At 46.6% G+C, this 25,528-nt stretch overlaps 1 protein-coding gene across 1 annotated transcript in view; it reads left to right on the top strand.

Annotated features, from left to right (window-relative positions):
- The first annotated feature begins 6,572 nt into the window (after window positions 1-6,572).
- LOC119164681 (uncharacterized) overlaps window positions 6,573-25,528 on the top strand; it is a 42,288-nt gene continuing 23,332 nt past the window's right edge. The window contains exons 1-3 of the mRNA XM_075872910.1: window positions 6,573-6,745; window positions 13,002-13,234; window positions 24,843-25,134. Of these exons, the coding sequence (XP_075729025.1) occupies window positions 13,006-13,234; window positions 24,843-25,134 (521 nt within the window). The 5' untranslated portion in view covers window positions 6,573-6,745; window positions 13,002-13,005. The remainder of the gene's footprint in view (window positions 6,746-13,001; window positions 13,235-24,842; window positions 25,135-25,528) is intronic.

Raw genomic sequence — 25,528 nt, 5'->3', positions numbered from 1 at the left:
CTACCACGATCCACTTGTTTCCGAAAGCCGACGTCGGGAACGGCCCCAGTAGGTCCATACCAATCTGCTGGAAAGGTCGGCAAGGTGGATCAATTGGCTGCAGAAGTCCCGCTGTCCTTGTCGGCGGTGTCTTGCGTCGCTGACAGTCCCGGCATGTTCTCACATAACGAGTGACGTCGGTGGTAAGACGTGGCCAGTAGTACCTTTCTTGTATCCTCGCGAGCGTGCTAGAAACACCGAGGTGCCCTGCCGTCGGATCGTCGTGCAGGGCCTGCAGGAGTTCTGGTCGCAGAGCTGAAGGCACCACAAGGAGGTACTTAGCTCGAAGCGGTGAAAAGTTTTTCTTTTGTAGAAGACCGTTTCGTAGAAAGAACGACGCAAGTGCGCGCTTGAATACCTTCGGGACTTCGGCGGTCCGGCCTTCGAGGTATTCTATTAGGGCCTTAAGTTCCGGGTCGGCCCTCTGTTGTTCAGCGAAGTCGTCGGTAGTTATCGTTCCTAAGAAGTAGTCGTCATCCGGGTCGTCGGGTAGCGGTTGGTCTACAGGCGCACGAGAGAGACAGTCGGCGTCGGAGTGTTTTTTTGCCGGACTTGTAAATGACAGTAATATCATATTCTTGAAGTCTCAGACTCCATCGTGCGAGGCGACCTGAAGGGTCCTTCAAGGTGGCTAGCCAACACAATGCGTGGTGATCGCTCACAACTTTGAAGGGCCTGCCGTAGAGGTAGGGGCGAAATTTTGACGTAGCCCAGATGATGGCGAGGCACTCCTTTTCTGTTGTGGAATAATTTGATTCTGCTTTGGATAGCGATCGGCTGGCGTAACTAATAACCCTTTCAAGTCCATCAGCCCTCTGCACAAGAACAGCGCCAAGACCTACGCTGCTTGCGTCAGTATGTATTTCTGTCTCGGCGAATTCGTCGAAGTGGGCAAGTAACGGAGGCGTCTGGAGGCGATGTTTAAGCTCCTGGAAAGCGTGTTCCTGCGGCGTTTCCCACTTAAACTCCACGTCGGCCTTGGTAAGGTTAGTGAGAGGATCGGCGATGCGGGCGAAGGTTTTCACGAACCGCCTATAATAGGCGCACAGGCCCAGAAAAAGGCGCACGGCTTTCTTGTCAGTGGGCGGCGGGAAGTCGGCGATGGCGGCTGTTTTCCGTGGATCGGGATGAACTCCAGACTTGCTGATAACGTGCCCCAGAAACAAGACCTCCTCATACGCAAACCTGCACTTTTCTGGCTTCAGTGTGAGTCCGGAAGTCTTGATGGCTTGAAGTACAGCTTCAAGGCACCGAAGATGCTCGTCGAAACTCGAGGAAAACACGACGACGTCGTCCAAGTACACAAGGCAAGTCTGCCACTTCAATCCTGCCAGTACTGTATCCATAACGCGTTGAAAAGTTGCAGGTGCTGAGCAAAGGCCGAAGGGCATCACCTTAAACTCGAAGAGGCCGTCCGGTGTTATAAACGCCGTTTTCTCTCGGTCTCTTTCGTCGACTTCGATTTGCCAATAGCCAGTCTTGAGGTCCATTGACGAAAAGTACTTGGCGTTATGGAGCCGATCAAGTGCGTCGTCTATTCGTGGGAGAGGATACACGTCCTTTCTTGTGATTTTGTTCAGGTGGCGATAATCGACGCAGAAACGTAGGGTCCCATCCTTTTTCTTCACTAACACCACGGGGGATGCCCATGGACTCTTTGATGGCTGGATAATGTCATCCCGCAGCATTTCATCAACTTGTCTCTTCATGGCCTCACGTTCTCGTGTCGAAACCCTGTACGGACTCTGACGGAGCGGTCTGGCATTTTCTTCGGTTATGATGCGATGTTTCGTGATTGGGGTCTGCCGAATTTTCGATGACGACGAAAAGCAATCTTCGTATTGCAGGAGCAGGGCCTTGAGCTGTTCTTGCTTATCGTTCGGAAGTCTGGAATTGACGTCGAAAGCTATGGGAGGGGCTTGGTTCCTCTGAGCAGGTTCCGCAGAATCGGCGAGGGTGAAAGCACTGGTGGCTTCGACAATTTTTTCGATGTATGCGACCGTTGTTCCTTTGTTCACATGTTTGTACTCATTGCTGAAATTCGTGAGCATAACCGTTGCTTTGCCTCCCCGCAGCTCTGCAATTCCTCTTGCGACGCAAATGTTTCGGGTGACCAACAGATGCTGACTGCCTTCAACGACGCCTTCCAAGTCTGGGGATTTAGGAGCGCCGACTGAAATAATGACGCTTGAGCGAGGCGGAATGGTGACTTGTTCTTCCAGCACATTCAAGGTATGGTGTCCTGACGGCATGTGCGGCGGTAGTGCTTCTTCAGTGGATAACGTTATCGACTTTGTTTTTAGGTTGATGACAGCACCATGGAGGCATAAGAAGTCCATGCCAAGGATGACATCTCTTGAGCAACGCTGTAGGACTACGAAGTCTGTAGGATAAATACGGCCGTTGATGGTGACTCTCGCTGTGCAGATTCCTGCAGGCGCTACGAGATGACCTCCGGCTGTGCGGATTTCAGGGCCTTTCCAAGCTGTCCTGACTTTCTTTAACTTCGCGGCGAACGACCCACTGATGACAGAATAGTCGGCTCCAGTATCGACGAGAGCGGTCACACTGTGGCCGTCGATAAGAACGTCGAGGTCGCTAGTTCGCCGTCTCGCATTACAGTTAGGGCGTGGCGTCGGGTCACGGCTGCGTCGGCTTGTACCGCTGCTTCCATGTTGCGTCGTCAGGCCACCTTCGGTAAGTGAGCTTTCACCGTCAGGGCTTTGCCTGTTTGGCGTTGTGTTCGGAAAGCTCCGTCGCGGCGTCGTCGTCGTCGGAGGATCTTCGGTAGTTCGTCGCACAGCAACCGCACCTCCACCGGTTGCTGTCCTTAGTTTCCCGGATACGGGCTAGGAGACCGGCCCCGCGTTGGGCCAGAGTACTGCCGGAGGTGCGGTGACGTGCGGCGGCTGGGCGACGGCGAACGCGAAGGGCTTCGTGGTGTCCACCGAGTTCCTGTCAGGTAGTCGGCGATGTCACGTGGTCGTTCTCCTGGCTGTGGACGCGGTGCATTGACGGCGAAGCCACGCAGTCCCATCTGTCGGTACTGGACACGACGGTATGTGTGTCCGGCCTCGCCGCAGTGGTAGCAGAGCGGGCGATGGTCAGGGGTGCGCCAGACATCAGTCTTCCTCGGTGCACTGCGCTGGGCCGCTTGCGAACGGTATGACGTCGGTGGTGGCGGTGGTGGCGTCTGTCGACGGAAGTGCGATGGGGCGGCGTTTTGGCGTGGACGGGGATGAGCGTTGTGGCGCAGTGCAGCGACGTAGCTCATAGCTTCCGGCTCAGGCAGCGGTGCGTGGGGAATTTGAAGCGATTGCCGAACTTCTTCTCGCACAATGTCGGCGATTGAATCCACTTGAGGCTGTGCCGAAGGCAACAGCTTGCGCAGCTCTTCCCGCACGATCGCTCGGATCGTTTCACGCAGGTTTTCGGAGTCACTGGTTTGAGCAGCAGCGCATTCTAGAGTCAGGCGACAATTATACTGTCTGGTGCGCATGTCAAGGGTTTTTTCGATGGTGGTCGCCTCGCATACAAATTCTTGGACGGTGTTCGGTGGATTCCTCATTAGTCCCGCGAAGAGCTCCTGTTTGACCCCTCGCATGAGGAAACGAACTTTCCTCTCCTCAGGCATGTCTGGGTCAGCGTGACAAAATAGGCGGGTCATCTCCTCTGTGAAAATTCCAACCTTCTCATTTGGTAGCTGAACCCGGGTCTCTAGTTGAGCAGCGGCCCTTTCTTTGCGAGCGACGCTCGCGAACGTTTGCAGAAATGCGCCGCAGAAGACATCCCACGTTCGGAGCGTGGACTCACGATTCTCTAGCCAGGTCCTCGCGGTGTCTTCCAGGTAGAAGTACACACGACGGAGCTTTTCTTCGTTGTCCCAATGGTTGAGGGCGGCCACACGGTCGTATGTTTCTAGCCAGGACTCCGGGTCTTCGAACGATGACCCATGGAAAATTGGTGGTTCCCTGGGTTGATGTAGGACCATCGTGGGCTGAGATGCAGCGGTTGTCATTGTCGCTGCAGTCGCAGTCATGGCCTTGGTCTTCCGCGCCTTGTCTTCTAGAAGCCCGTACTCCGGTGGTAGCCCTTGCTGTCGGCGGCTTGTTCGCTGCTCCTGGCTGGCGTCGGTGTCTTCTCCGCGACGTGGGCTGGGTTCACGGCTTGACGGGGGCGTCCGGTACATGAACGAAGCAGCACCTCCACCAGATGTCACGGGGTCGTGACGTGGCCGAAGACAGGAGACTTCGTGTTGGGATTGAACTGTTTATTTGGGCGAACCTGTGCCCGGTAAACGGAAAGTCCAATTACAGCAGCAGTCTCGCACAGATAGCAGTCTCGGACTGATAGCGGCGAGCGGAGCGTCGGCCTTCGATCAACAACTGACAAGCGGCGAAGCACGTCAGCATTTATACTCTTGCCGTCGAATGTTCTAGCGTTATCGCTGGCGGTGGCGTAGCTTCCAGAACAATCTGTACCGTTCGCGAAGTGGGCGTGATCTTATCGAAATGATCTACTACAGTCCGGAACCTTCTAGAAAACTGCAGGCGCGGTTTGCGCTGAGAATCGTGTGGTGTTTGGGACGATAACAAAAACTTGGGAAATGGAACGTGGCAATAGATATATATATATATATATATATATATATATATATATATATATATATATATATATATATATATATATATATATATATATACGTGTGTGTGTGTGTGTGTGTGTGTGTGTGTGTGTGTGTGTGTGTGTGTGAAAATGCAAAGAAATCCGGACAGATACAGACTCCAGTGCGTAATCGGACGTGGGGCATCTGCGTCGTTAATGCGAGGCGTTAAACACTGATCTATCGAGGAGCACCTCCTTCAACGTTCAAATGCCAAGTCATTGATATCTACCACATACCTCCGCTGACGGGACTCGGGGGAAGGGGGGAGGAATGATCGTGTTTTCAGCATTACTAGCAAGATGGCGCAATGAGCCCGCGTTGCCACATCGTGCGGCAGCGTGCCCTCTAATGTTTAATGCGTACTTTGCCCTGCTTAGAGCAGGGAGGCGAGGCTCCCTCGGACACCCTTATCTCGCGGGAGAATCGTACGTCTTGACTGGCCATGGGCTTTACCTGGAACGATTCTGTTGTAGTTACCGGGAGCACAAAGCTCACTGCGATCCTTGAAGTGTTCGTTTGCAAAATTGCGTGACTTTTTCAGACACAGCGAAGTAACAACTGAGACCCGTATTCGCGCATCTGTACCTATAAGTACAATTCGTGCGTCATATGCGCGTGAGAAACGCAGGGCACGTTTCGATCTGCTTTGAATTCTGCGGGTGAGCTACCAATTTGTTGCTATTGCGTTCATTGCTTCACCTTTGCAGCAAATCTGTGACTTTCTTTCCTTTTTCAAATTATGGGAAACCACGTGCACGTGAGGTATTATGCTTGTGCGATTTCCTTGCTGAATTGTTTTCGCAACCGGACGGGCTTCGTCTTTGCCGTCCTTCAATATACAATCAGCCACTAAAACTAGCGACAGAGGAAAAAAGCCCTGCATCCAGCAGCCTTTTTCGTGGCTGTTAGAAACTGAATTGGACCATATGGTGGCACAACTTCTTCAGGGCAGTCTTAAAGAAAAGCGTGTCAAGCCCTCTTTTCACTAGTTTTGAATGCTCTGGGTGGTATGGGAGTATAGTATCACATGGTCGTGGTTCATAATGCCAACATGATTCATCCCACACAGCGACAACCGAAGGTCCAAGAAGCTCGTGGCGCCGTTCTGTGGAAGCTCATGCGTCACCTCTAATGGCACGAGACACCCTTTGATTACTGGCAACATAACGTCGAACTCAATCTCTAATCCTGGATGCCGTTCTAAACCACGTCAGAAGCTATCGAAAGATGGCGGGTGAAGCTGAAGTCATCTGGAACTACTGTATATTCTACCTTACCGGAAGGTAGCACATACAGTGACTCTACCTGTGCAGAAAGTGACTCCGCCTCGACTAAAAAGAAAAAGAAGATGTCTCAGGTTAATATCTGATGAATGTGCATGTTCTGGCTATTTTGACGTGACTAACAGTTTGGCGTCTCAATGGCAGCACCGGCAACTTCTTCCACCAGAGTCAACGCCATAAAATAGCAAAACATACACATGTCATACATCAGGGCCGACAATATTCATGCGCTGTCCGACAACACACGTGCCACTATTATTCCAATGCAAGTTCACGTAGCTGCGATAAGTTTACTTGTACGAGAAGAAAGTTCGATCGTCACACTATCGAGCTTGTAATCGCGACATTCCCCGCATGGGCTTATGAAATCGCGCAAACCCATACTCTGCAAACCTGTCCTTTCATTTTATGCGACTGGACACGTTTCTTATTTTCTTATGTTGGAGTTAACAGAGCAATCGAAGTAAAAATTTATCACAGTAAAGATACGCTGACTGTGCATGACAGACGAACATTATCGAAACCTATTATCTAACTGTCCTGGGTCACGTTTTATATTTACCATCGAATGCGAAAGGCGGCAAAAAAGAACTGCATGGCCAAGTCGTCAGTGATGCCTACAGCCCCATGTCTGTAGCATTCAATCATCTTAGACTCGTTGGATCAGCGGCAGCACCTTTTCGTTCCATTATGTGGAGACAATAGTAGCGGCGCACCTCTGCAGCCACAACGGCCACGTCGAGCGTGAAGAGCAACGGTGAGCTTCCCCCGTTCAGTACCAGTTTGATCGTATTTCGTATAGTTATTAAACATCAATAAAATTGAGTGCCTCTAGTTTTTGAACGAGGTCTTGGGTTACCGACCATCCACATGCGCCACTTGCTCATTCTGTCTCCTACTGGGTATGCAGACCCTTTTGAAAGACGCCATTTCAGGGACCCCTGTCGCACAGACCTTATTTCATGCTGGTGCCCCAAAGCGGTTTGCGTCCATAAGACTTCTTTTCTGTGCATTTTCCACGGGTATTGTTGCGAGCACAATATCACCCAAATAGAAGGCAAACCTGTGTTTGGGTCTTATAGGGGTCGGACCCCCGATTTCTAATAACGTTGTGGACACAGCGGCTGCATTTTTACCGTCATCGTCAATTACGGTGTAAGGTTCAAATTGATAAGCACAGCCGACACGCTAAATATATTACATGTAAGCGGGGGCGCAGTGTGGCGCAGTAATTAGTGGGCGCTCATGCTGACTCAGTGGTAATAAGTTTGAATCCTGTGTGTTTGCTGTCAGTATTCTGAAATTTATTTTCAAATCTGGTGCGCGCTTGTCGCTTGTACAGTACCCGGATTGAAATACGAAACTCGAACTGCGGGACCACCGGTGTATGTGTAGCGCCGCTTGCGGGTCCTCGTGAAATCAAGGTGTTCTCCTGTGGTATAAAGTGAGAGGGAGAACATCTGCAAAGCAGGATTGCTGCTTTTGGTCATTACCCAGTTAGCCTGTACTTAACCATGTGCACACCATCAGTGTGGCGCTGCAAGGCTCGCGTGCTTTCGCAAGCCGGTCGAAGTGGCAGACCGACGCGTACTCTACATAAACTTTGGGTGGGCATTCAGGAAGATTAGGAAAGGGTGCCACGTTCTTCCGTCGCCGAATGGCCGCAGTATTTGTTGCTAGGGGCGAACCAAGAAAATTATCCGGGTGTTATTTTATTGTTGTACAGAGACAGGCGTGTGGCTGCTGATTTTTGTTTTTGTCATAACAAAAAACATGAAATAATTGATCTTTGCTGTTGTGCAGATGCTTATCATGTCTATTATCGCACACAGGATGCAATCGCTTAGCTGAATCTTATATTTATTGCACTATTGCACAGCATACATGCGGCATCGCCAAACCGCCCCGAATGAGTCGTCTGAGCTCGCGGAGTGAGAGTGATTCAAGGTGCGCACCGGGGATCCAATTTCATTGGCGTGTGAATGCGCACCAGCCTTGCAGCACCACGCTGACGGTGTGCACTTGGTATACTACAGCCTGACTCGTTAGCGGCCGGAAGCAGCGTTCCTGCGCTGTAAATGTTTTTCTCCTCAGTAAATGTGACAATGCAAAGCTTAATAAAATTATGGTGACGCAACAGATATTAGCAAAGAAAGAAGGAGACAGAATAAAGCGTCAGACTTTCAGCTCATTTGTTTTCCTCGCATCAACCAAATATACATGCTTCAAGTATGCGCACATAGAGAAGGCGCGGCACAAGCGACTATCACTTTGCACACGCCAAAACTCAAACACAAGAAAACCAACGTACAGTGCAATCTAGAAACAGGTATTTCTTCTTTTACAAAGTAACTCACAAAACAATGACTCATTCGTTTCCCTTCCTTTGTGTTTGGTATGCCTCCAATACTTGACGTGTTAACGTATATCTGCTTCGTCTTAACACACGTGCCTCTCGAAAATGTGGTGTGCAGCCGCACGAAGCACAATGTAACGGCTTGTGCGAACCCAAGCCATTCTTAATTGATAAGATAAGCTCTATAAGGCGATCATTACCACAGCATCCTGTTTCGCCTATGTACACCTTGATTGATATGTGGGGTTTAACGTCCCAAAACCACCATATGATTATGAGAGACGCCGTAGTGGAGGGCTCCGGAAATTTCGACCACCCGGGCTTCTTTAACGTGCGCCCAAATCTGAGCAAACGGGCCTACAACATTTCCGCCTCCATCGGAAATGCAGCCACCGCAGCCGGGATTCCATCCCGCAACCTGCGGGTCAGCAGCCGAGTACTTTAGCCACTAGACCACCGCGGCGGGGCGGCCTATGTACACCTTGCCACAGTTCAACGGAATTAAGTCAATAAAGCCCTCCATGAAACGCAGAACTGGCCTGGCGTGCTTCTTATCGCACGAAAGTTTCGCTTTCTGCGTTTGTTCGCAGAAAGCTAGCCGCTATTCTGAAAGACACGTGTGTTCAAACACGGAAGGTGGCGACAGTTGCACCCATTTTTTGAAGCTCTCTCAACCCAAAACTGAAACTTATTGATAATTAGGGGTCTGTAGTTAATTATCGGGTAGTAAATCTCGCGTAATTGTGTTTAAAATCAATTTCTAAATTCAATTTTTTTCATCACAGCATGAAACTTCAAAGTAACTATGGCTAAAAGCCATGAGAACGATTTTACGAAGGCCCTGTTGAGTTGAACACACACAAGGCAATAGGGCGAAAATGATTACAGATAAACAACATGCAAGTACAGTATATAACATGCACAATACATAATAAGTCAAAAATGAATTCACAACTAGTTATTTCAAAACAACTGTAATATATTCGTAAAAGAGAGTTTCCGAAAAGCAATATACACGGAGTGTACACGACAGTATTCATTGACACTGTTAAATTTAAAACCACGCATATATACAGTTACGTTAACACGCACACCTTCATATCGCTAATACAACAAAAAAACAAGATTTCACATAATACACTTTTTAACACTAAAATAATCTAAGAAAAAAATTTGCCCCGCCGCGGTGGTCTAGTGGCTAAGGTACTCGTCTACTGACCCGCAGGTCGGGGGTTCGAATCTCGGCTGCGGCGGCTGCATTTCCGATAGACGCGGAAATGTTGTAGGCCCGTGTGCTCGAATTTTGGTGCACGTTAAAGAACCCCAGGTGGTCGAAATTTCCGGAGCCCTCCACTATGGCGTCTCTCATAATCATATGGTGGTTTCGGGACGTTAAACCCCACATATCAATCCCTCAAACAACTATGAAAAATATCACATAAGGTGTGAGAACAGCGTGTTGCGCATGGTCCCATGAAGCCAGAGAGCAGTAATGTGACTGAAGTTGTTTGTGTTTGCAAGTAATTTTACTTTCGCGCATGTTAAGTGTTGTGGCAAGGTCGTTTAGGCCACGGCTTGGTATCTATACGTAGCGCGGAAACGTGGCACGAACCAAATGAATGTACTTCTTGGGGAACTGCAATGACGCAACACTCTAGGCATGACAGTAATTACATGAAGTTGGAGAGCTCCCCATTTCTTCCACCAATTATCGCTAAAGCGTGCCTCTGAATTAAATCGTGCACATGGCGTAAGAAACCCGAGAATTACCTTACCACGGAAGAAATAACACACTATGGGATAAAAAATAATGCAATAAAAAACCTGGATAAATTCAATGCACGCCCTGTCCAAGTGTTCTCTTTTTGTATAACTTTTTCTACATGCATACACCGTAATCAGCTCAGTACCGGCCTTTCGCTTTTTTGCCTGGCTGTCACCTCGAAAGCTTCCTTGCGTTATTGTCAATTATCTGCAGTGTCCTTTTTTTAAAGCACGGTTGAGCAATCAACATAATCGTAAGCATCATCGCGTGCATTCAGTTATACTCGGGCTTTTCATTACGTGATTAACATGTGCCTCAGTACGTTTTGCTGAACTGGTGCTGCATCGTAAGTGAAAGCTTTAAACGCTTAAAACACCAAAGCAAGAACGAAGAAGCATAAGAACATCGTCTAATTTATTCTCACTCAATGATTAACATACACTCATCAATAGCGTGAAAAGTTATGTGTGTAGACATGAAAACTATGTGACAAAAGTACGGGTACCAAAAGTATTCACAAATTTTATATTCAGAAGGTGTGACATTGTTAGATGTGCTTGGAATATTTAGGGTTGCCGAAACGCGCTGTCATGATCTTTTTTGTCTAACTTGGAAGAGCCCAAAATATACATGATATGTGAAATGGCATAATCAAGGTGAACAGTGGAAGGCCTCAGACTGACCTATCGATGTTTGGATAGGATGGTCTAACGCCTGTGAAAAAGATTCCCCTATTGAAACGTCTATCAGCCTGTCTAAAGCTCTTCTATTGTTCACCCCGATTATCCCACCACTTGTTTCCATCTGTCGGTCGCATCTTGATTCTGACGATATGCTAAATGTGTCACGAAAACACTATTACTGGTTTCTTCTTTCTTTTTTTTTCTTCTTTGATGACGTGAATCGTCACTGTTTAAAACCCACGGTGAAAACCTTAGATAGGTAAGCGCAAGTTAATTGCGCAATATCTATCATATTTACAATTATCCACGGCCAAGTGCGAATTGCGTGTTGTACTTTCCTTTCTGCTTGCTCGGGGGCTCAGGCAGCTGAAATTCATCGACGAAGGAGAAACGCGCGTGGCACAACTTTTATGTGTGACAGTAAGGTACGGCATTTGTTTAGCGAATTCGAAGCAGCAAGCACAGACGTTCACGATGCCAGAAAACGATATAGGAGGGTGTGGTACCCGACTATTCTATTCAGAGACTGAATCTACCAAATATACAAAACTGTCGGGACGCACTTACTGTGCTGGGTGATTCATTTCTGGAAATTTCGCGATTAGTTCTTCATACTATCAAGTCACCCCAGTACTTCAGCCAGCAGATGCTGACCGCCCATCAGACAATGCAGAGAGTACGCGCCACCGTAACGTTTCTTCAGCGACACCATGATTAAGAAGAATACTTCTCTACCTTGTGTCTCGTCACAAAAGACAAGACGCAGGTGTGTTTTGAAACGGAAGAAACAGAAATATAATCGAAACAGTACAACTAGTCTGAATACCCATTGAACACGTTCCCGAAATGGGCGGCTGCATAAAATCCGCAGCAATGTTATTATTGGAAAGTGCTCAGTCAGCAAACATGCAGCTAGGACCAAGCGCTTTCTCATTCCGTGTTTTTGCTCAGATGAAACGCTTTGCCAGATAAAATCTCTTTGGCTCATATAGTGAACTGCAGCCCGGTGTAAACAGCTGACAGAAAGCACAACTAGTTTTTTTTTTTCATCGGACAAAACCAGCAGTCCTTCCTTCTGCAAGTGCTGTATAGGAACGAGGTTGCCGTGATACCACAAATGTCTGTCCAAACGGTGATTACGATTAGAAGCAGCTCATATGCGCACCCAAAACTGAACGTTGCTTTGTCATAGCGATCACTGGCGTTACAAATCCAGATGCACACATGTTAGGATACACGCATGCGTTAAGACGTAGCTGCTCTGTGTAGTTTTCAACACCATCTTTCAGCGTGTATCGCGACTTGTGGTTTATGCTTCATCTTTAGCGAGATGGCGTCACTTTGCGTGACCAAGAACTTTTCCTGGTTTACTTTTGATGCTTATATCAACTAAAGATTACAAAAGAACCTAACATCTGTTTCTGTACCGAAGCAGTGCTTACAGTTAAAATATGCCTCTCCACTATGGGTGTGCAGTAGTTCAGGGCCTTGGCTGCTGACCCGAAAGTCACAGGTTTGATCCAGGCTGCGGTGTCTCCTTGTTCATGCAGGTGAAATGCCACAACACTGTGTACAGTGTGACATACGAGCAAGCAAAAAACATTAAATCTAAATGCTCAGAGCTCGATAACATGGCTTTCCACATATTCAGAGTGTGTTTCGAGACATAAAGCGCCCGATAAAAAGACGTATTTCTTTAAAAGCACTTCTGTCAGGAGCAGGCAGCAGTTACATTACCTGAGGTAATAGTAATGTGTTCCATCATAATCCAATCCTAGAAGATAATTCTGGGTCATTGGCAGAGCTCATACTCAGCCCAAAAGGCTTTGAAAGCATTGCTTTGCTTTTTGCGAACAACTGGCCTCAGAGACAGACCTTAGTGTTTTATTTTCTGTGATGTTGCCTTTCCTCTGTCACTATTTTCTCTCTCTCTCTCTCTCTTTGCGACATTTTGTTCTGTCATCTTTTATTCCCCTCACCCCTTTCTCCAGCACAGGGTAGCCAGCCGGTCTAGGAACTGGATAACCTCCCTGTCTTTCTGCTTAAACTTTCCTCCTCCTCCACTCCTGAATTGAAATGGGAAAGCACAATATGAAACATTACTCGGCTTTGGTTTGATGACAAAAAACGCAAAGCATCACTCAGAGCCAAGTACTGCAGCCGCCTTGAAACATGTTGTCCACCTACTGATTTATTCATTTTCTTTCAGAGACATGGCGTCCGCACCAAAGCAGAGCGCAGAAATCAGCATCTTGACTCTGGACTATGCAGCGCTCTTACAAAGCCTGTGCGCAATCAACCGGCCAAATGTTAACGATGTCACTGCGATCTTCAGAGAATTCCGGCGTTCATTGGATGTCAGGAAGCCGAAGTCTTCCTCCAAGCCTTCCACATCACCGTCCCCTTCCTCCGGAGCTTCGAAAAAACGGGGTGTCAAATCTGGTAAGAATTTCAGTCCTTATCTCATTGAGTACTAAACTAAAGCCGTGGTCCTGTGTGAATATGAGGTACCAGTGAATACGAAACGCTGCCCTGCCGTCACTGGCCTCAGCGGTGTTTTTCGAAGGGTCAATCTTCGATGGTAATACTTAAAACGTGTGTTACTCAAATAACATACTCAAGTAACATAGAGACACAGAAAAAATTGTACCGCTGAAGAGTTCAATGTCTTTTTTGGTGTTGATGCCCTCCGAAAGGGGTCCATTTTTCACCGATCCAGGATTCCATTTATTCGTGTTGTTTAATGGTGTGAATGCTGGTTTGAAGGAGGTTGTGGGCTTTTTTTAGGTGTGCAATAGACAGGTTTAACGTAGAACTTCGCCTCAGTTCTACTCAATTGAACCAATTTGAACAACGGTTTGGCTTTAATTGTTCTGGCTACATACAGCCTCCGTCAAAGCAGCAACCACTTGCTGCTACGAAAAACGTTGTCTGGTGCAAAGGTCAGTTAATGTAATTGTATGGTGATGCAATTTTCATTACAATCATATGTTTTACAAGCCGATCATATGTAATGTAACCTCACTGGTAGCAACACCGACTTGCTCATTGCCACAGGCAGTTTTCAACACCAGCGGTTGCAGTTCGTGTTTGACTTCATTTTTGCTTGAACACGTACGTCATCGCAAACATAAACATTCGCGACTGAATGTGAAGCAATCACAACTTACTATACTACAACAATGTTGCTGCGTTTCGCCTGTACTATACGCGCTGGATTCAGCTGTAATTTAAATAATACTGACCATAATATAAAATATATTCCTAGGATTGTCCGTTCAGGCCTCATATTATAGCTAAATATTTGCACTTACTACCGCCATCTTAGCCTTGAAGAAGGCTCCTGACATGCAGCAATCTGCAGTATAGGTTATTTCATGTATAATAACTGGAAACTTCAGCAAGAAAATTAGTTACAGCCCATGTACTGCGAACACTCTGAAGGACATGGTCTATAGGGTCCACCCTGTTTACGTTGCTGAGTCCAACTGCAGAGCCTCCTTTTCAGTATGTGACAGACTGCGGCGGCTGTCATAGCGTTCCTACGATCAATGTTGCGATGCACAGCACGAGGACGAACAATAGCCGAGATTCAGCTAGACAGAGCGTATTTGTGAAGGAGTAGTCACAATGGAAGTGTAACCGTAGGATAGTGTCGATCGGTTGTTTGACGTTTCACAGTGTTATACGCATAAATTACGAAGAGATCATCATCTCAGTAATTGTGGTCGGGTGATACGTTCATGGTCAACATGTTAGTCAAGAGTTCTGTTCGTACGTTATACCAGCCTATTCGTGCTGAGAGTGATAAGGCGACGAATGTCGGAACTGCGAATTGCACAGATGAACCGCTTCTCCGACGACATCCGTTACGATTTCATCACCACGACTACTAATGATCACTCTGGGAAGACAATGTGGAAGAATGATGAATCTAAGCAAAAACATGCTCCTGCACGCAGCTGTTGAGGGTTGTATTGCGACAGTTTCTGTGTATAGAGTCAGGTGGTCGAAGCATGTTATCACCTATCAATTGTTGTTAGTTCTGCTTGAGCGTACAAATCACCTACGTACAAATCACCCACCATATCGATACGAACTTATCCAAATGGTAAATGAGGTGGTGGCAGGGATTCGAGAAGACCCAGTGAAGGAATCAAAGGGCAATTGTATTGTTGACATTGTTAAGAACTTGCGACTTAGTACTTTGTCGTTTCGCCTTCTGGGCCAGTAAAAGCCCTCTCGTGTCCTATTCAGTGTTCTGATGAACCCGAGATGACCAGCTGTCACATCGTCAGGCATGGCTTTTCGTATCTCTCGTATGTAGACGGTGTTACGATCGAAATAATCGTGCGCCTTTATCCGAATCATTGGTATCCGGACAGTACCAGAATAAAGGCTGTCACAGACACAAAAGCGGCCGGTGGCTCCAGAACGTGATGCCACTAAAAATAATGGCTCCCAACTAACATCAGTGTGTTTTTTTTTCTTGAAAGTAATTAAGACGGCGAATGTGGAAGACATGGAGGCAGAACAGCCGTCGAAATTGTCATCATAACTCTCAGCTGCCTTCAGAGGAAGGCGCGAGAGCATCTGCATCTGCGTGGCGGCATCGAAACTTGGCGGCATCGAAACGGCTGATTGAGATTCCCCCGCCAGCATAATGCATGGTGGTCGGTGACGATAGTGAACGTACTTTCATAGACATAACGTCTAAGCTTGCGTACCACCAAAGCCGTGGCCAAGCATTCTTGTTACGTCACGTTATAGTTTCGCCCAGCCTTGTTAAGAGCCACTGACATAAGCTACTACGTGCTCTGCGCATTTATGACGCTGCACTAGTACGTCATCGATGCTGATGCCGCTAGCATCAGGAAGCACTTCCGTCGGCAAGAACGAATCAAAGTGACGCAGTGTGGGCCCCGACGTTCGTAAAAACCTTAGCTGGTGGAAAGCATCGTCGCAAGCCAAGCAAAGTCTATTTGAAAGGGATGTCCTTTCGGAGAAGACATATTTTCTGAGTACCAAGTGGGCGAACCTCTGACCGAAACGACGAATATATGAGCATATTCCTGAAAAGTTCCTCGGTTCCCGCACCAGTTTTGTTGATTCGAAAGTCTTCATGTCCTCAGTTTTAAATATGAGTACATTTTTATACGGGCTATGCCAGGCATCCGGCGTTGTCCGCGTTGGTGTTCGCGTGCCGGCAGGGTTTACTTCTCTCCTTCCACACCCTCTCTCGTGGCAAGAGCTGTGGGTGCGCGCGCTTATCCCCACCCCAAGAAACCGGAGCATCTGGTGCGAGAGAATGCTGGACAGGTTAGGTGCAGTGCTTCGCCACTCCTTCGCTCGCCGTTCACTCTTTCTCCTCCCAGCGCCCCACTCTACCGTCCCCTCACGCCTCACTGTCGACCGTTCGCTGGCCGGGCGCCTCTCAAGACCATCCGGAATGTGGGCAAGAGACGCCGCTGTGAAACGTCCACGCCGAGCCGAGAACGCTGTCGCCCCAGTCTCCCGTTGGCTCACTCCTCATTCTCGACCGTTCACTGGCTGGGAGCCTCTCAAGGCGATGGCTGTAGTCAGTGAAGGCGAATGTCTGACAGCAAAGGATACCCTCTCTGGGCGCAAGAAATATATACACATTTCCTCGCGATTACCTTTGGGAATATGGGCGCATTTTTATTGGGAATGCATTTCTTAGAGTGGCTGTGTCAAGCATCCGACGGTGTCCGCGCGCCGACAGGAGTCATCTCTCCACTCTCACTCCCCCTCCCATAGCCGTGCGCACGCTGATCCTCGCCTCTAGCAACTGGAGTAAGGGGTGCGAACCAGTTTGGGAGAGGGTAGGTGCAGTACTTTGCTTCTCCTTCTGTCGCCATTCATTCTCTCTCCTCTCTGTGCCCCAAACTCCCATTCGCTCGCGCCTCACTCTCGACGGTACCCTGGTTGAGTGCCTCTCAAGAACATGTGCTCGAGACGCCGCTGTGAAAATCCAACGCTTCAGCACTCGTCTCCTTTTTGTCCTATTTGTAGTCGTTCTGTCCTTCCGCTTTAACTATCGTCCTGTCATACCAACTAGCCCAAGCTACCACACTGCCAACGCCAAGCTGAGAATGCTGGCACCCCACTCTCCCATCCACTTGCTTCTCACTTTCAACAGTTTGCTGGCTGGGCCCCTCTCAAGGCGATGGCAGTAGTCGGTGAAGGGGAATTTCTAACGGCATTGGCACCCTCTTTCGGCACAAGAAATCCAATCGCATATCTTCACGATTGCCTTCGGGGGAGGTGAAGGCATTATTGGGTCTCGCATCACGCTGCTTTTATGAACGAGATGTCCAAGCGCTAATGTCTCCGGTTAGTCGAAGCGACTTTTCTTAAAGTTTTGAATCAAGCTGACCTTTGCTACACAATCCAAAGCAGGACTGAGACGTCTGTTATGCTCTTTCGGAGTGCTGCCGAAAATCTCCACATCCTCTAAGTAGCACAAATTTCTCATTTAAATTCTTGAAGTGGTCTGTGCCTAAATCATTCAAACGTTGCTGGCGCATTGTAAGGACCTAATAGTCATGCGCCATTTAATTTCAAAGGCAGTCAGGTGTCACGAAGACTGTTTTTTTTCTTTGTCGTTGGGTCGCATGAGTATCCGCTAATACCTTGATTACAATTCAAGTGACAAAGCCCAACTGTGGTGGTATCACGACTAATGTATTCGGTTGCTGACCCCTAGGTCACCGGTTCATATCCCGGCTGCGGTGGCTGCATTTTCGATGAAGGCGAAAATGCTAAAGACCCGTGTGCTCAGATTTTGGGGCATGTTAAAAAACCCAAGTGGTTGAAATTTTGAAATCCTTTCATTATGGCATCTCTCATAATCATATATTAGTTTTGTGGCGTTAATTGATACATATCAATCAAGTTCACTGACAAAAAGTAGGCATCAAAATGCTGGCAATCACTGACGTCCCTACTACAAGGAAGCGGACACACATCCTTTTTGGTGACGGCGTTTAGTTTTCTGTAGTCAACACAAAATCACCATGACCCTTCCTTTTTCTTTTCCATGATCATACGCGCTGCCCCCGGACTAGACATACTTTTGGACAACGCCTTTCCGTAACATTTCGATCAGCTGTTTGGCTATTATGGTCATTTTTGTCATTGAGTCTCCTAAAATAACTTGAGGGGACACTGGCGCTGCGATCGTTCAGTGGCCGTTGGGATGATGGGTAGTCCACTACTTTGCCTAGTCTTCATACTTGTGGGCGGCAAATCGTACTTGCGGCTTAGTCTATTGCTGGTTTAAGTTTTGTTTTGAAGGAAAGAACAAACTTTTTGAACTTCATGACACGATTCGAAATGGTAAGCTTAAAAGAATAACGTTGTGAAACGCAACAACTGAACCTTTGCTGATTCGTGTTTCGTGAGAAAACTGCTCCAAGCCTCACAAACACAACGTAGCCAGAGGCAGGCCAGAAGTACAAGGATTAGACAAATACGTGTACTACCTATCATTCCCATGCTCGCTGAAGCGCCGTGCGTTGCAGCTCCCTTAGAAACTAGCGCTGGAGTTCTCTCTAGTGTATTTTAGGAAACTCCATGATTTTTGTCGAAGACACGTGTTAAGCTTATTGTCGAATGGGATCTGCACATTCGGCGTCAACTCTGTGATGAGCACGACGATGGTGAAGTCTGCGTGTCATGCGGTGGTGAAGGCTCCGTGTCACCTTCTGTGAAATCGAACACCGAAAGATGTGTCAGAAGCACTCGTGAAACGGCGTGGCGTTCATGTTGGAGCCGCGATTTCTTGATTATTATTAGGACCTTTTCGTCATCACTGCTTCATTCGGTCATCTGTTCGATACTGTTGCTCCTCGCTTGAAACGGTGATCCAGTTCGACGAAGTCACTTATGGCTTCGTCGAACTCAATCACCGTGAACAGCAGGCACCGAGGAACAATCGAAAATCCGTAAGATTGAGGTGCCATTAACAACTGTCACGAGAGAAGTTGGCACAATCACATTTTTCTTCACGCAGGCCGTCGCGAGTGGCTGAATTTGCGTGTCAAACGATGAAAGGCCTGCAGTAGATGCATTAGCGAAAACACGTCATAGAGACCATGGCGCTATGAGGGAGTCGTTAAAGACCAAAAAAGTTTTTTTTTCTGGTAAACATGTCTCGGCAATAGTAGACAGAAGCGCGCTGTTCAGAGTTTTTTCGCCTGTGCATAAAATCCTTATAATCACATCGTGAGTGCACCGCAGTAAATTATTTTTACTTCAAAGTACCCTACAGGCCCCACATGAATGTTTAGTACGAGGGGCAATACACAAGTTAAATGTACATATTTGCATCAGATTGAAAAAAGTACAAAAGAAAAAAAGAAATTGCAAAACATTACGTTGAATAGAAATTATTAGTGTAGAAAGACGCACGCATGCCAACAGTTAACGAAAATGTGCGTTTTTTGGGCACGAGCAACGGAGCGGTTATAAGGCACAGTCTTCGCGTACATAGCTTCGGCAATCTTAGCAGCGAGTTCGCGGTTTAGGAAATGGACAAAATGAGGTGTAAAACCATGAAAAATGAGAAAACAATACAATTCGTTGTGGCGATATACAGCGGGGTGCAGTTCCTGCGTCAATAAAGAGAAAGCAGACGTAAAGCGACATGTCTATCAGACAGAACCAGCTTGTCTAATGTAACATATCAGAAATTTACAACGATGACATTGTCGGGCGAAAAGATCTAGAAATTCATCTTTGCGCTACGATGAGGTATCTACTCGCTGAAGTTCGAGAACTGGCTTGACAACAAACGACGGAATCTATCATGGTTTGTCGCAGCAACAACTTCGTCAGGCAAACCATTCCTGAAAATAATGGCACGTGGGAGTTCGGACTTATTGAATGAGTTTGTTGAGCCGTATTACGGGAGTAGCCAAGATGATTGCGTGGTCTACATGATGTTAGATAGTGTTTCTGCCGACCAGTAATGGTGATTCGGGAGGAGTGGGTAATTTCATAAAAGAATGTCATCAAGGCAATCTCGCGATGAATGCTCAAGGGTGGAAGTGAGAGTTCCTCTTTTCTATGCGATATTCTGGAGTAAGGACACTAGTTATTGGCAATGAAGCAGCTTTCTCTATTTTGAATTCTTTCCAATTTATCAAATAGGCATTTTTGATGGGGATACCAAATAGAACAGGCATATTATAGTTGAGGGCGAACCATAGTCAAGTAACATAGTTTGCGAACGCTTGACAGTGTATAGCTTTCAGGTTACTTCTCAAGAATCCTAGTGATCTGGAAGCCTTGGCAGAGATTCCTCTAATGTGATCGAACAACAATAGATTAGCTGTCGCTATAACCCCCAAGTACAGATACTGGGCTGCATTCGATAGAATGTACTGATTAATGGTGTATGAAAATTTGGATCTGCTGTACTTCCCTGTAAATGACATTACTTTACATTTTAAGACATTTAGAGCCACGAGCCATAAACTACAACAACCATTTGGGTCATTTTCGAGTGACAGGTGATCTTTGAAGTTCTCGATTTGACGGTAAATACTGCTGCCATCAGCAAATACCCTGATACATGAAGAGACATGTTGCGAAAGATCACTGATGAATATGAGGAAAAGTAATGATGCGAGTACGCTGCCTTGCGGTACATCTGAAAAATCGTAACTTAGGGAAGAAGAGAAATTGTTTACAGTTGTGTACTGCCGACGATTAGCATCAAATTGCGAAGTCATGATTGCGTACGGGAGCTTAAGTTCAAAGCGAGAAGTTTCAATATCGGGCGACAGTGTGCGACCCAATCAAAAGCCTTCAAATCGTACAGCAACATGCAGTCGGTTTGATAATTATTGCCGGTATTTGCAGCAAGTTCTGTGGTTTATTCAAACAACTCAGTCTCACACGAAAAGCCCTTTCAGTAGCCGTACTGATTTTTTTAAAAAAGGAGTGATTGGATCCTTGATGTCTGTAAATATTCGAAGCCATGAATTGTTCTAGCATTTTAAAACCAATAGAAGTAAACAAAATATGATAGTAAAGTTTACGTAATGTTTATTTTCCACTTTTGAATATTTGTATTATCTACGCCAGCTTCCAGTCAGATGGTATCATGCCAATTTCAATATACAGCCGAAATATGTGAATTACTGTGTTTTTAACGCCTTCGAACAGATTCTATATATACCGCATTAGGAAGATAACTTGAGTCTTTATGCTTGTAATTATACCGTCTAATTGGGTGTCTATTGGTTTCATGAATTGGTGATGAAGCTCCGCTATGTTGGGTATGTAGGTACTGTTCCCTTTCGTGAATACAGAAATGAAAAGAAAATTAAATGCTGTAGGACATTGGCTAGCTGAAATAAGAACGTTGTTACAATCGTGTAATGAGATGCCATGGTTTTTCGTGTGGCATTTGTGACTTTCTGAAATTTCACATTTTTTTAGTAGTGTGGGTAAGTCAATAAAATAATACTTCTCCTTTGCCTTACTTAAAGCTGTGCAGTTAGCTCTCATGCAGGTTTTTTTTTATTTAAACCAAGAATAACTGCCCGATAACTTTGCACTTATATTTAGCCATTTCTTTCATTCCGCATTTTCTGCAGAATTTTAGTGAACCACGCATTTGATCTATCGTTGCTAATTGTAACCAGTGGGACGTATTTGTCAACTAATGTGCAAAAACGAGTTATGAAAAGTAGCAAGTTCTCTTCGACAGATCTATTGTGAAAACAGGGTAGGAGAAAATTATCGAGAAAGAACACTAGTTGACAACTAATGCGCTAATAATTGCCTTTATTAAAGTCCCCAATGTATTTTATACGTAAACCAGCTACAGGAAGGGGTATGTTTATATCTACTTGGAGTAATTTAGGGCCACTGAATCCGTACAAGTAATCCGTTTTACGTATTGCGTCCGGAGTGGAAGTGAGGACAAGATCCAGATTGTTCAGACCACGTGCAGGTTTCCGAAAAGTTTGGAAAAATTTGAAATCTAGAGTTTAGGTGAGAAAATTATTTGACGGGTGACAGAATGATCTCAGCGTGTCCCAAATATAGAGCGAAAAGTTAAAGTCGCCTAACGAGTAAATTATGTCTAGTTTGCAATTTTCAGATGCCTTTTTGATACTGTCATCTAGCATATTATTGAAGGAAGAGTCGACATCTGCCACTCGATAGCAACACATTACCAGAATTTCGGACGAAGGGACAGTACAAGATACGCAAACTATTTCGAGGTCATGAATTAGTGTTCATGAAAAATAATGTTATTTTTCTTAGGCTGACCGAAGCACGGTCTCCTCTATTCCAAGCGCGGTCAAACCAATAGATGGGGTACATGCTAGCTGAGGTAAAAATTTCATCACTGATAGCAAGATTCAGCCACGTTTTTTGAAGCTGATAATACAAGTACTTACATCGACATAATGCTGCGTGTGTAAATGATTGACACTTACAATTCGGTCATGCTATGGTGCTTTATTCTGCATGTGCGCGCAAGGCTGTAGCTATCTGACAGATTCGACAACCGTGTTTCTCGCAGAGTCATAAATGCCAGAAATCCCAAGATAAGATCTCATTCACCGAATACAACACTTGCCACACAAACACTACGGGAAACAGGGCACTCTTCTCTGACACGACAAAATGTCCCACCACTATTTCAGGAGAACATAACTTTCCAACCCAGCCTTTCGTTGAATGTGACATTCATGACGGAATCATAGCACAAGTATCTACTAAGGAAGTTGCAGGCATACTATCTCACTATGTTTTTGACAATCATGATAGGAAGCAGGGTAGTTCGCAGAGCCGAGGACTGGTCGGCGACCTTACCTCCTCCGGCTGCACCGCCTAGTTTCTCGACCGTAATAGAGTTGTTGAACAGCGCTGTGGTGACGGTGAACTGTGTGGGTGACTGGTTGGTGACGTAAGCCCACGGTCTTATGCTGGCGGGTCTCTCCTCTTGAAATGGCGGAAGGAATTCCTGAGTGACGAGCCTGTGGTGTTTGGCGCACGATGTTCTGCCGGCCAATGATTCTAGTTAATGGCTTCGTCATAGTTCGGCCAAGTTGGTGGCGAGCCATAGCTAGTCTGGCAGCGAAGATGACAAAAAAAAAGATCTGTCTTATGACACCACAACTCTTGCAGAAAGGTGGTGGGCGACCGACGTTGCAGACTTCGCGATAAGCTTTGGGACGCTGCGAATAGTATACTTGATTTTCTAAGTGCGGATTAGTGATTGCACCCATATAGGCTCGTTATTAATGCATCACGTCGTCGGAAAGGCATGGTGGTGCTATCGCAGGTGATCGACATGACTCTCTACCTATGGTCAATGGTCGACAGCGACGAAATGGCTGATGTGGGTTCGTGAGATTCCATGATTAAAAGCCCAACCAAACTGTTCGGCGTTCACGGCTTTGTTGCATCGCACGAGCTCCACGCTAACAATTTGCCTTTCAGCAGCCGCAAGGTCTAAATTGACACTGTTGCTGTCCTCATTTCTTGCAACCGTCACTACATTAACTAACCTTTCACTTAATCCCACCTAGCTTTAAGGCCTCAAATACGCGGCTATGCTTGATAACATCCACTAATGAGTCGATACTCTCCTTCCTCATTGATTGATATGCGTGGTCTAACGTTTCAGAACCACCGTAAGATTGAGAGGCGCCGTAGGTGAGGTTTTCAAAATTTCGACCACCTGGGGTTCTTTGACGTGCCCCCGAATTTGAGCACACGAGCCTACAGCATTTCCGCCTCCATCGAAAATGCTGCAGCCCCAGCCGACATTCGTTCGTGCAATCTGCGGGTAAGCAGCTGAGTACCTTGGCCACTAGACCACCGTGGTGGGGATCTCCTTCCTGATCAAGTAGATTGGACGATTTTTTAACCAGTTCAGGTTGAAAAAGGCTTATTACCATGACAATCCATGATCAGGTAATGATGGCGTCGGTATGCTGCGACCTTTGATATCTTCCTCCCCTTCTACTTTCTCTGCTAATACCCGCCTCAGTATCTTTTTTTTTGTTACGCGAAAGTAAATTTTCAGACGCGTATATCGAATTGCAGTGTATAGTATGTCAGTTCAAGTATGGGAGGTAATTGAAATATTGTGGTTTGGTGCAAGATAAACCACTGCCTCGAACATGCACAGCATTCAGCCGAGCGCAGCGCGCACGTACGGATGAGCCCACGTTGATTGCGGTCACCCTGTGGCAGCAGCTTCTGTCCTGCTATAACACTTCGGCACGAGTTCCTGACGAGAAAAGCATGGAACGACTCTGGTTTATTGCGAAGCCGCTGATCAGCGAGGCCTGTCCTCTGTCACGCCGTAGCCACCGTTGACGATGATGGCGATAACGAAAAACAAGTGCCTTCCAGACCACACAGTCTTTCTACCATCACGGCTTGACTGTCCCAACGTGGGAACGGCCCGCTGCAGGTTGAGTCATGCTCCTCAGAACTTAAAATAAAGTTTCGCATCCATTCATCTATCATGCGCAGCACATGCAATGCACTCACTATACGCCATGACGATTACGCTGATGACAATGAATATTACGCAATATATGTCATCTTGATAACATCTACGATGCCTTTAGTACGGCTGGGAACAACGAAAAACCTCAAAGAAATGTGCACAGACCTCATGTTTGCCGGCTTAACGCTAAACCCAAGAGGACAATACGGTAATAAAAAACGAAAAATAAAATTCACAACTCAACATATTGTACCATTCACGGCCAATAAACATTGCACGCAGCTGTACACCACTCTGTCACTCATTTACGTGCGTTGTGGTCAGTGTCATGGGTGATTAACGGTAACACCGAACGCTCCCACTGCTTTTCCCACTCATCATCATCAACTTCGTGGATTTGACGTGATTTAGTTTTGCTTGTCATGAATAACCAACTCACCTTCGCTCCCTCTCCTTACTTTTTCATATATTCCATACTAGCTACTTCTCAGAATCCATCCATTTGATGTGTTCAAATCTTTCCATCGTCAACGCTTCCAGCTGCCTCCACGAGCGCAGAGAGCGATGGTGCTGATTTCGACGGTTGTGGAAGTGGTGACAGCCATGAGGGGTTCGAACGTTTTTGCACGTGGGAGCCCGAGGTTAAGCCCTGCTGGATCACGTCAGACTTGGACCTGTGGAACCGCATCCTTGCCCGCAACTGCATCGAATTGCGAGAGCATAAGTGGGGCGAGTTCTCGCTCAAGGGCTACCAGTGGCCCGAACAGAAACCAGCATTGCGGGACATGCTTCGTGCTTCATTGCTCATCCATATTTTGCTTCGACAACACAGGTATTGTGAACCTGTTTATACTATATGTATTTCAGCAAGAGATATCACAAACCGATATTCATTTTACTGTAGCTGTCGCTGCATTTTACCGTATTTCGTTGTCACGTGCCTAGAAAAAGTTAGAATAAGCCACCAGATGTAGAGCGGCCTGTACCAGTAAGTTTCCTTTGGCAGGAGTCACTTTGCCAAGTGCGGTGCTTCTTTTTCTCTCCTGCTTATTTGACAGGTTTTCTTAAGGTCCCAACTTTACGAAAGTGTCACGACACTTTCGTAAACATTGACATTGACATTGACATTGACACTTTACGAAAGTGTCAATGCAACCAACCACGTCGCGGTTCAGAAAAGCCAGATGACTTTCGGCGACATTTGTTCTGGCCTCCCCTTACCACCG

The sequence above is a fragment of the Rhipicephalus microplus genome, chromosome 9, assembly GCF_043290135.1.
Source record: "Rhipicephalus microplus isolate Deutch F79 chromosome 9, USDA_Rmic, whole genome shotgun sequence".
Classification (NCBI taxonomy): Eukaryota; Metazoa; Arthropoda; class Arachnida; order Ixodida; family Ixodidae; genus Rhipicephalus; species Rhipicephalus microplus.
Note: the sequence above shows the minus strand (reverse complement) of the source record. Positions and strands in the feature narration are given on the sequence as shown.